The sequence below is a fragment of the Lathamus discolor genome, chromosome 2 (genome assembly GCF_037157495.1).
Source record: "Lathamus discolor isolate bLatDis1 chromosome 2, bLatDis1.hap1, whole genome shotgun sequence".
NCBI classification, from domain to species: domain Eukaryota; kingdom Metazoa; phylum Chordata; class Aves; order Psittaciformes; family Psittacidae; genus Lathamus; species Lathamus discolor.
Window position 1 is genome coordinate 87125277 of NC_088885.1, and position 12640 is coordinate 87137916.

Consider the following 12640-nt stretch of genomic DNA (forward strand, 5'->3'; position numbering starts at 1 on the left):
GCATAACGCACAGACATCCAGACTAGGTTTAGGTACTCCCATACTGAAATGTGGCCAACTACAGTAACCTACAAATCAAAAACACTGCTGATAAACACATAATTCTCAACAGTGGCCTCATTTGTTAACTGACAAAACTTTTTAGAAAATCCTCATCTAAAATACTGATTACAGAAAAGTTGAAACTAACACTAAACCTGGGGTCTAGTAAGACAAGCATACTTAATTGCTTATTTATTAACATGGGATGTGGGCCTTTCATCCTAGGAATCCATAAACTGTTAGAAATGTCTTAGGCAGACACGCTCAGTATAACTCCACAGGCTCAGGGCTTGAGGCACCTTACTTCTGGAGGAGCAGCTCCTCCTGACCACCACTAAACATCAAACTCGGCAGGATGCAGGAGCTCTAACCTCCCACAGTGCTGTTTGACTAACAGGTGGGTGCAGCATCATGACTTTGCCAAAAGCAAAGCTTCCAAGTCCTAAGTGATATCTATTGGGATATTTACCATCTTGTAATCACAGAATCACAAAATAATTGAAGTCAGAAGGGACATCTGAAGATTGTCCAGTCCAACTCCTGCTCAAAACAGGGTCAGAGAGAGCAGGTTATTTAGGGCCATAACAGTTGCATTTTGAGTGCTTCCAAGGCTAGAAACTCCACAACCTCCCTGGGCAATCTGTCCAGTGCTCAGTCACCCTCACAGTGAAAAAAACCCTTATGTCTCCTGATGGTCAGAGGGAACCTCCTGTGGTTCAGTTTGTGCCCATCATCTCTTATCCTGTCACTGGCCACCACTGAAGAGCCTGGCTCCTTTTCTTTGCATTCTCCCTTTAGGTACTTCATGCATTGATGACATCTTTCCCCCTCAGCTTTCTCTTCTCCAGGACAAACAGTCCCTTCTCTCTCAGCCTTTCCACTTATGAACAATGCTTCAGACCCTTAATCATCTTTATGATATAGTGACAACATAGCCTGGCACAACCCAGTATTTCTTTGCTGAGGCTGACATCAATATTACTGTGCAGGACCCTGTAGTGAAACACACCAACTACTGCAGGTCTGAACGTTTCAACCACTAGCACAGCAAACAAAAGAAGAGACAGAGTTTTAATTGTTAAGCATTTAACAAAAATTTCACCACTTACTTAATGGCTTCACACATGTCCAATCCCATTTTCACGCAATTCTTGGCATGATTTTGAAGAGATATAGGTAGTCCAGAAACACAGTAATAGCAGTCACCTAGGATTTTAATTCTCATACATTCATTTTCCTGGAGGAAAAAGCAAGTTGAGATTGTCACTTTCCACTTGAGTTACATAAATTCAGGGTTATGATTACAAAGGCTGACTTAAATACTGTTAGCAAAATCATTCTACATTCCAGTAGGAAAGCTGAGAAAAATAAACTAAAAAAGAAGTCCTGTCAAAGAGTTTTGTACAGATGATTGCATTAAGGAGCTCGTATGGTTCTTAATGGGCAAAACCATGAAGCAAGTCTACTGAAAAACATGTATCTATCTGCAGTCGTATTCACACCTTAGATTAAAGAAGTGAGCCAAAGTATCACGTACTCAATCTAAACAAAGTCCTACTGTTTGAAATATGAAATCAAAAGACCTAGCCTTCCACAGTTATAACTTTGAAGATGTACTATGCAATACTTTCTGAAACTAGCAATCATAATCATATTTCTATCCTTTGTACTCTAAGGCAATGTAAAGATTTACTTTTTTACCAATACTGGATGATAGTTTTGGGGCTAATAAAAAACACAGAAAATTTTTATCTGTTTTAGTGTTTCTGATTTCACCTTCACACACAGCACGAAATTTGTTGCATTTTTATAAAAATATCTAAATAAAGAGAGCAAAACCTTCTGATTGGATGTGAATCTTTTCTTGAATAAACAAGATGCTGTGGTCAGTAATTAAAATTGCTTCTGTCAATATTGTCTCTCTTGTCCTCCAGCCCCTTAAATGTTTTTCCTGAGATCTGAAAACTGACTGTATCAATTTTCTATCTTGAGTTTCTTAATCCTTGTTGCTGTAAAAAAAATCTATTTAAAGAGCAGTTCATCTGCCATTAGGCTTTACTGGGCTCCATGAGCTGTCTCTATTGGTCCTGTTAGAGAGCTATCTTGGGTTTCACAGATTGTCACACTGGCAGAAACACACTGTTGCACCCAGTGCAGAGCCAGATTTTTTCTTCACATGCTTCAAGTCTAATCTTCCTGCCAAAGCCTCAGAAAGACTGCCTGAAGGTAAAATAGTCCTCAAGAAGAAAAAACGTTTTAAATATGACGTCCTTATTTCAACTCACAGTAGCAGCCCAGTAGAAACCCACCTTTGCAATCTGATCAAATTTGCCAAACAGCTCGTTTAGCATGTGCACCAATTCCCCTGGGGAGCAGTCACTGGCCAGGCGAGTGAATCCCACAATATCAGCATACAAGATGCTGCAACAGAAATTAACAGAAACTTGGTCACGGTTTTCGTCTGCGGAACTCAGATTTAGCAATCAACAGCAAAACCTGGAAGCAGGCATTCCAGACTTCACAAAGGTATGCCAGTACTCAAACCAGCCACTGCTAAGTGTAGGACAATAACTATTTTTATAGGTAAACATACATTTAGCTTTATAGTTGTTACATTTACAGGTAATATACACTCAGACTTACCTCCACAGGTATACCTGTAAAGGTATTACCTTCACAGGCATAACTATTTAGAGGTATTTATAGGCATTCTATACCTATTTGTTACAGCATATTCAAAAAACACAAATCATAAGAATAATTTGCACATAATCAATATAATAATGGCAATTATTTCAATAAATATGTTTATTATGAGAATGTTTAATAGCTTTTTATCATTGTAGACATTTTCTGTCTAGATTTACCTGTCTGTGATATGCAGCATGGGAGACTTTGTTCACTTGTTACTCAGACTATTAAACTCAGTCTTGATTGTTAAGATATTCAAGCCATGCACTATGTTTCTATTCACCGAGAAAGCTTGTCCAATTCATTGAATCAGGCTAAGGAAAAAGTATGTGTGCTTGCAAGTGAAAATGAACTTCCTCAAAAGTCCTGTAACATTTGCTTTAAAAAAGCAATTTCTAAGGACGTCAGGCAAACTAATTTGTCCAACTGAACACAGAATATTTTAGCTCAGCTACTGTGTAAAATACGTATGTAATATAGCTGCCTCTATATACATTATCTAAAACCTGATGAATTGTTCCAGTTACAAATTCAGAATAATGTAACTGACATGAACTACAATTTTGATGGTGTACATGAAAGCAAGATTTGGTAATTTAACATGAAAATCAAGGCATTATGAAGAAAACCAGTTAATGAGTGGCTTTTTCTAAACAACTCCTTTGTTTTATCACTTTTGCTGTTCTTCTGGAACATGGAATTGGTAGCATTTGATCAAATTAATTGATATTAACATGAATGTTTTGAAAAATGTATTAAAACAATTATTGTCTTAATTGCTCCCTTAACTTTCTTTTCAAAATTTCTCTGAATGTTGCTGATATATTTTATTACAATACGATACCTTACATTGGTGTGCCTTTTGACATACAAATTGTGGAAGTTGTTTGTGTTTTCCAGCTGGCCTGCCTTGGGACCTTGTAGCCTCTGAATGATCTCTGCTTTCATTTCCATGGCAATGTGAGCCGGCAGTAAAGACAGTAGAAGACGCTCCTAAAATTTAAAATGAAATGTCCACAATTTCTTTTAAGAAGAATGAAATTAGTATGGCAGCAATACTGTGCAAAGCATATGCTGTTGTCAATACTCTAGAACATTTTGAAGAGGCTTCCACTCAGGCACTTGCCTGGTATGGCCTCCAAAATTAATCAGTTCCTTGACGAACTTGACAGAAATATGTACACATTTCCTGACATCTAACATCTTCAAGGTTTTGTGTATATTAGAAAAAACATCTGAAGAAGTTATATACAGTAACCTATTCAATATATGAGTACGATGCAGGAAATATAGATTAGCAAATAAAGCAAGAGCTGCAAGGACTCTTCAGAGGGCTTCAGGGAAATGCGCTCCAACTCAGGCAAGAGTAGGCTAATATTTTTTAAATGTTTAGCCATAGTTTCAGTGGTTGTTGACTGAAAATGAAAAGACAAAATCAAGACACAGGACATGTTGAAAATGTTGGACTTTTCCAGAGTATTTTGATATGCATTCTCTTCTTCCTTTAATATGGCGTTAGACAAATGGAAGTTTTCTAAAAATATTAACCTAAAAGGAAATTTAATATTTTGTTTAAAATCCTACATATTTTTCCTTATTTTTTATTGGTGCAATACTCTTAGTTTTCACCTTGTGAAGTTCTCTTACATCAGTATATTTTAATTTTGCCCATTTTATCTGTGTCAGTTTTTCATTAAATTCCTACTCTGGAAAACTAGATCAAGGGAATAGCTTGAACTCTGCAAAAGAGAAAAACCCTTCCCGCTTGGATTATACTCAACCTCAAAACTGAACAGGAGTTTCCCATTTTCTCATAGGCAGAACAGAGAAGCTAATTTTGGCTAAGCACAAAAAACAGAACCCTGAACCAGTGAGGAAGGGAAAGTAGCTGTAAAAGCTTATGAGTGAGTCAGAGAAAGAAACAGATATGCCAAAAAAGACGGTGACCTCAAAATGCGCATGGTCTGCAGGTGTTACTCGCAGTGATGTGTTGTCTTTGATTCACAACATGCATTTTTGCAGTTTGCAGTTCTATTCATAAAGGTTCCAGAAGTGTAACCACTAATCCAATGCTCTGTCTGGGATAATTGTTCCTGTTGGGGTCTAATGACCTTGAATAGAGCATGGCAATAACAGGGCTATAGATCCTCTGATATTGGCAGCTACCTCAGCTATCTATCTCTGTAATGTCAAGACTTCCCATTCCTCGTAGCATTTGTGTACCTGTAAGCGTAGCATTTACTTACATGAGGCCTTATGAAACTGATCCTTCACACACTTTGTAAAAATCCCTCTATTTCATTGAATCTAGACAGAATTTTGCTTTGTTGCTAAATGACACTGAACTAATAATTTTCTTTCTTTTTTCTTTTTCTTTTCCCCACTTTGGCGAGATGTAAAAATAATTTTGATTCACATATGTATGCACTGCTCTTTAATTTGCATACTGAAGCATATCACATAAACAGTAAGACAAGTCATGAAATAAATGTTCAAGGTAAAGCATACCTGTCTCAAGCCTGACTAAAGGAGGCGAGAATAACAGAAAATATGTACTGTGTTATAGATCTCAGATTTGACACAATGTACGTGAGAAGAATATATACTATTGACTTAATAAAAATGCTAAAGCAGCTTTATTCCATAAATGCAAGATTAATTTAATAAGTTTAGGTATTTTAGCAAGTACACATCCATGGGGCTGATATATTTTCATTTCTCATGCAGTCCGCTAGCCCTTCATGGAGGCATTTTGCTGAATTATAAAGAAACCCTGCAAAACCAATGGACATTTTTCTATAATGAAAGCTTACTCTTGCAAGCTGCTCTTCATATAACAGAAATCTGTTGTTTTGTGATGTACAGGACAGGTCAGCACTTGGTAATAACTATCATGTAATAGCTTGCAAAGAGGTGAGTGCTCTTATCTCCAATTTTATATCACTGTGCTCCTGTAATACCATGGCCAGTAAATACAACCCAGTTTACTATGTTCCTATGACCCTGTTAGGATTCCATACATGCAGTAAGGCAGACACTCAAGGTCCAGGTGACTTCTTAGGTCTTTGAAACCCAGGCAGTATGGCAAAAGGTCAAATAGAAAAGCAATAGTTTTCAAGAAAGCAGTAGAAAAGGTAATAGAAAAAGTTTTCATAGGAAGCAGGGTAAAGACATCTACAAGCTAAAGAATCATAAGAGAAAAGGGAAAACAGAATGCCCTTATTTTGTAGGGGACAGCAGGAGAGGCAAGGTCTTTCTCCTCCTTTTTCTCTCCAGGCCAGAACACTAATCCATTCTGCTTAAAGGTCCTAGCGAAGCTGGACCACATCAGAACTTCTCTCCAAAGATTTTTTTTCCTTCCTCCAGTTCGCCTGTACAAAAGAGACGTTTACAACCAGAGGTTGCTTTAGAGAACTGCAGTTGGTGAAGCACACTGCAAAATATCGTGCCATGCCCAGCTATACCTAAATGCTTCAGCCACCCCCTCCACCATGCAGCCTGGGAGGGCTCACGTACCTGTCCTGAAGTTACCAGCTGCCTGCTAATGCGTTTATCAAGTCACATACTGCATTTCAACCAGACTGTTATTTTTTTATTTCTTTCACTAAAAGACAACTGTGAAAGAAGCTGAATCTCAACTATTTATTAAGACTGTGGCTGGTCCTGTCAGCTAGCCAAATACAAAATTTACAAATACATTATTCCCTCTCTTTCTGCTGAAAGAGCCCTAGAACTGCAAAGGATTTAAGAACACCTCTTCCTTCATGTTTTGTTATCTCTAGTGGCTACAAATTGCATAGCGGAAGGATCAAAACCAACTACTAATCAGACTGTAGTGCCTGATGTGCCCTAAAATTTCTATAGACTGAAGCAGTGTGAGAAACAGCAAATCAAGATTGCTGCTTATGATAGCTTTTTATTTGATAATACATTCTGTACTATTCTCTCAGCTAGAAAATCCACACAGCAAAAACTAGGTGAACTAACACACAAGGCTGACTGAGACAAAACACTTGCCTATTAGTAGTAGACAGAGAAGCCATTTTCAGAGCTATAACATGTAAGAAATAAGACAAAGTAATTCTGAATGCAGGTCAAGATGCAGCATTTAAAAGTCTTCTGACTAAAAATAACAGTACCTGCTTCTGGTTAAAGAGAAACTGTTGTGCTACCGCAATAACAAAAATTTGCTTACAAATGTCTTTCTCTGGCATATTACCAACATGATCTTACAACGAACACACGAGACAGATGCACACAAGACTATTTCCTGACTATCCGTGTTCTCTGGGGCTTTGCTTTCCCCTCACCACTCAAATTACTTATAGCTGAGATTTTTAAGTCCTAGGGATAAATGACAGAGCATACAATCCATATGGATTATAAAATTGTGGCGCCTTTCAGTACTACAGGGTTAAGAACTCCTTTCTTTGAACAAGTCCATCTGGATCCCAGTAGATGCCTAACAAGTAGTCATCCTCCTTTGATTTTCTAACTGAGGATTTTCAGTGGTATCTGTCAAACTGTTACTTGAGGTGTTCTCTCAAACCCCATATAGGGATATTTTTAACCCTTACAATGTCATTGAGGGCACTGAATATAGAATTATACTTTTCTGTGGGTAGGGTTGTTTCCAGATTCCAGTGGCACATGTCTACTCATTTATTTAGTAAGTTTGACAGAGCAGGCCAGTAAGTCAGCAGTAAGAGTTCTAGAAGCAAGTAGCCTCTACATGCATCCAGCTTCACAACAAAGTTTACAAATGAACATGGACAAGATACGATTTTCAGCTGCCCTTGAAAGGTATAAAGAAATAAACCACAAAACAGGAATCTTGTGATTCCTGATCACACAATGATCTATCAGCCATATAGCTGATAGAGATGGTGATCGACAGGATACTTGTTTGGCAAATTATTTTACTCTTTACCCAGATCTCATGCACGTTCTCTTAAATACACCTACAACATTAAACAGCTGTAAATTTGTTTTTTCTTAAAGCTAACTGGACTCCTAACTGGGAGAGGAAATTGTTTTTAAAAATTAGGCATTATTATCCCCTTAAATTTAGCGCATATTAGTAACCTCCACCAACCTTATTACTTGCACTGAGACCAATAAATTGCATTTTACTCATACACAGCAAGAAAGGTATTCAATCTTGATTACAGAGACATAAAGAGATGGAGAATTCATCAACTCTTTAGCTGCTTGTTCTAGTGATTAATCAGATGAACTGTTTAAAACTGTTAAAAATGTGTTCTGTATTTCTCACTTTGAAGTCTTGGTCCTGTTATATCGGGCTCTGCACAAGATTAATGTCCACACTCTTTTCCCAGTGAAGATAAACACTGATCAGATAACTCAATTTTCTTTCCGATCAGGTAAACAGACTTGGCTCCACAAATCTCCTGCTCCTGAGTATTTCCTATACTCTCTTCTCTAAACTCTCAAAAACCTTCAAACATTTTTTGAAAGGTCATTTGACACAAATCCTAACATTGTGCTCCAGTAAACAAAACGATACAAACACGTACAACCCTCCTGCTTTCTCCTGCTTTCTCCCCCTCAATATGGCCATGACTTCCACTGCACAACTTCCTGCTGTAACATCTCTGGAGTTCCCTGTCTGCTGTGTATCCAATGTTTTTTCAAAGTTGCATACTCTTTGCTTTTAGAAACATGACTTTCCAGACTGTTATTATAAACTATCTTAATGAATATATCCAGAGTATGGTATTTACTATTAGATCAATACTTGGCTTTTCTGCAAAAATAACTGTCTGTGATTGCCTTCATGTATCTCCTACATCATTAATAAAAAATGCATAACAGCATAAACAATGAGAACTGGTGCTTGCAGAACACGAGACACATGACAATTCACTGAACACCTCCACGGATAATTTCCAATTACCCCACTATAGATCCATTAGACTGTGCTCTTTTGACAGGAAGAGTGTCAGTATTAAATCAAGATGCCCAGAATCATTGCATCAAACACCTTACTGATATCTGCTGCTTTTCGAAAGTTACTTAACCCAAATCTGTTCCCCATTATAAAGTTAAAAACATTTTCATATGACTCAATTTCTTACAAGTTTCTGAGTACACCACTGTTATTTCTTTGCAAATACAAAACCATCATAGCAGCATCTTTTATTTCCCATGAATTGTTTATATTCTTCCTATCTAGTGGCAGCCCCTTCTTTTGTTGGGATGGCTTTTTTCCTGGAATACTTTCAAAACACTGTCATCACCCTTGACAAAAACAGGCAAGGATTTTTCCTGACATCTACAAGTCTACATATCACAATTTTTGTCATATTGAACCATTTTTTTACATAATTGCTGCTTTTGCTTTCACTCATGGCTTGTAAAGGCTTTATACTACAGCTGACATCTTTTCTGATGACAGAATTATGAACTCTTGTCTGTTCATTAACAGCCTCCTAAAGGGCTCCCCATTGCTAACAGCATTCATCTATAGTTTGCTTTAGGTTATTTCTTACTGAAAACTATTTTTTTTTTAAGTCCCCAAGCACAGCACTGTAAGACTTCTTATCTTCATGGTGAAATTTCAAGGCTGGCAATACCAGGAGCCGATATCAAACCCAGAAAGTCAATACACATAAGCAGAATGAGGGCACCATCCTCTCAGTCCTCGCTACTTCAACAGCCACGGGACATGAACCCCCTTATGAAGATGTTCTGCAGAAGACAACCCATAGGTGCCTGGCAGCTGCTCTAGTGAGAAAGGGAGTCTGGAGCAGGGGCTGCCAGTGGGGCAGGGTCCAACCCCACAACTAGGCCAGTGGGGCAGGTCCAGAATGGCCACCAAGGGTCTAAGTGACCAGGCCAGGCCATGGCAAAACACTCGTGGCATGACTTGCTCACTTAGCAAGAACAGTCCAACAAACACAGGCTTCGGATAGAAATACACATACTGGTTTTCAGGCTAAATACACACCATTCTGCATGCTCATTTGCTGCAGAGTAATTCTGCGAATATACTCTTAAACATCAAGCCAGTCACCTTCATCTCCAAGTAACACTAAGGCTACCTGAAAGCACTGCTTTGCTGCGACAGTTGCAATGTATGGGTCTGAGAGTTAATTTAAATGCACAAGCTCACCATGTATTTGGCAAAGACAAATTCCTTCAAGGAGCTTAGGGGATGCTTAATGTTTATGCATAAATTATAGTTTGCACATGCAGGCTGTCTATGACTAATTTTTCAAATGAGACTCACTACACCTTCAGAATACGTGCCGATCTTGCAGCTGTTCAAAAGACGAGTCATCAAACAGCAAAACAATAGAGTAAAACCAGAACATAACTGCATACACAGCCAGAGCTTCTTAATTAATTGACACAATTTCAAGGTTTGTTTCTGTCTGACTCTGTTAGCTCTTGCTTTAAGTCTTCTATATCTCAAGATCACTGCTGAATAGACAGAAGCAGCATTTTACAAAGAATCTATTTGATGAGATTAACATGGTTATTACTATATCAGCCCTTAATAATGGTGAAGTATTACAATGCTGGCATTTGCTCAATACAATTCTTTTATTATTTTAAAAAATAAACCCTTTAACTCCAGTGCGTCTGATTTCACATTTTGATGAGAAGAGTTTTATGGTATATTTTTCACTACAACTGAACAAAATGCTACCTGGCTCTCTTTCCGTCTCCTAAGCCATCAATGGGACATTTCAAGGAAGATATTCCCTAAGAATCTATGCAGCCTTTTTGCCAAAGAATGTGTTTTGCTGTTCAGCTGCCCAGTTTAGAGTCAAACCTTGTAGTTGCAAGCATCAAATCCAAAGCAAACCCAAAAGCATTTGTAAGGCACAGCATTACCCTTCAGTTAGAGGATCATGTTTGAAGTACATTGGCAACACAACTCCTCCATGCTTTTCTAGGTAGCAAGAAACTGGTTCTTTCTGCCTCAGACTTTGCTTGCTGATGTTTTAGCCACCCGCTTGCAGAATACCAGTTAAGCACTTAAGAACGAATTTCTGTATTTCACTGGTAATTTTCCACTATTTTATCAGATACCATATATTTGTGTGATCAAACGTTAGTCACCACATAGAAGAAAGATCAAAAACAATGATCAGTCACACAACTACATCTGTCAGGAACTCATAAACACTTCAAAGTGGGTCAGACAGAGTGGTCAGAAGCAGGTCCAGACAACAATGAAAATTAATCAAAACTCTCAATCTCTGCATTAGATTAGACAAGAGTAAAGGTAGATAACAATTGGTTTTCCCATACAACAGCCTATTTAAAAGGAGGGAGAAGTTTATTCAAGCAGAAGCTAATTCAAAAAATTCATTTCATCCATATATACATGAAAAGTGAGCCTACAGTGAGGATCTGTCCTAGTTCTTGTGAAACAGCAATGATAAATTTTAATGACGTAAGCCGTATATTTTAACGTCTTTTTTCTGAGCAGCAGTAAGCATCACTATTCATTCAACAGCTCACTTCCTAGCCTTGAAGACAGAGGAAGCTGACTCACCCTAGGTAGAAATCAAAGAACAGGCAGATGTCTGCAGGGTATACACTGTTACTGCATTCATAAAGCAGACCTTTTTGTTTCCTTACAATGGTCTAAATAAAAAGGAACAAGAATCGTTTGCATTACATCTCTACCTTGGGAATGAAAGTTTCTCTTTTGCTTATTCATGGAACATGTATCTTGTAGAAATCTCCCAACTGCTCTTTAATGATTATATTCACTAGCTACTAAATATAGAGATATTTAAATGAAAAACTTTTATCCCACTGCAAAATAAACAAGAAAAACAGAGTTTTGAAAACCAGTTCCCTTTATTTTGAGGCACCTCATTAGAAAAAAAAAAAAAACACACACCAAAAAACCAACAAAACAACAATAACTTACTGTACAGCAGATATGTGTTAAAGTATTAATGAACACTCATTGCTAAGCCTAACCACAAAACAAAATTTAGCATAAATCATAGCAGGGATTAAACTTTTCATAATTATTTTGGATTTATTTCCTAAAACACCTAAACAACATTTTCCACATTACCACGTGTAAGATTTCTGTGGTAGGTTTAGGCATGAGGATGCAGACAGAAACTCCAGCTTAACCCACAGAAAGACTGGGATGGTAAATACCAGACTTCCGAGTGCTTGTCACCTAAGCAAAGCCAGTCCCAAGAGGATAGGCTCTAAAACTGTGTGTGTGTAATGCACAGAGAAAATCAGAATCTAAAAATGTGACTGAGAAAAATTAGAGCTGAAAGTGGAAGGGGTAGGAGGCACATAAGTGCAAAATGCCCAGAAAAGGATGCTGTCTATGATTCTGTAGTCAGAGCCACCAGGTGCTTACCTGTAAGAAGCCCCTTTTATTGGCTTGGGGATCTGTTGTGGGCAAAACAGTCTAGAGTCAGAGAATTTCAATTGAATTGGTTTATTGCAAACAAAGCCAAACGTCCCACTGTTGATCGCAGTTTTGGAAAACAAACAAACAAACTGTTCCAGTATGAGCTGTCCACGGGCTACAGTCCATCAGGGGTGTAGGTATCGTCTTTTGATGTGCGAGTCCTCTACACACAATAGGTTGTCTTCTGCCTCCAGCAGCTGCCTGTTCCTTTCTGAACTCTGTTTGGGCAGGGCACCATGGGCCTCGGATTAGGTATGGTTTTGGTACTCAAAGGGCAAGTTTTTGTGCACAAAGCAGTTTTTTCCATGGTTGTTTTTACGCACCTCATGGTAGGCTGGAGGCAGCTTTGACTGACATGGCAATTCTAAACACCCATCCCATAACTCACCACTGCAGCCCCCCACAACCTGCAGCTGCTAACACAAGCTCTGTACAGAGCCATAGCTACCAGTGCTGCAGAAACAGGGTGTCAGACCTAGAATT

The 12640-nt window shown here is 38.2% G+C and overlaps 1 protein-coding gene across 2 annotated transcripts in view; it reads right to left on the minus strand.

The window, feature by feature from the left end:
- ADCY2 (adenylate cyclase 2) overlaps positions 1 to 12640 on the minus strand; it is a 214993-nt gene that overhangs the window by 69354 nt on the left and 132999 nt on the right. For both annotated transcript variants that reach the window (XM_065667665.1, XM_065667664.1), the window contains exons 5-7: positions 3578 to 3726; positions 2352 to 2463; positions 1152 to 1279 (exon numbers count right to left, since the gene is read on the minus strand). In XM_065667665.1, the coding sequence (XP_065523737.1) occupies positions 1152 to 1279; positions 2352 to 2463; positions 3578 to 3726 (389 nt within the window). The remainder of the gene's footprint in view (positions 1 to 1151; positions 1280 to 2351; positions 2464 to 3577; positions 3727 to 12640) is intronic.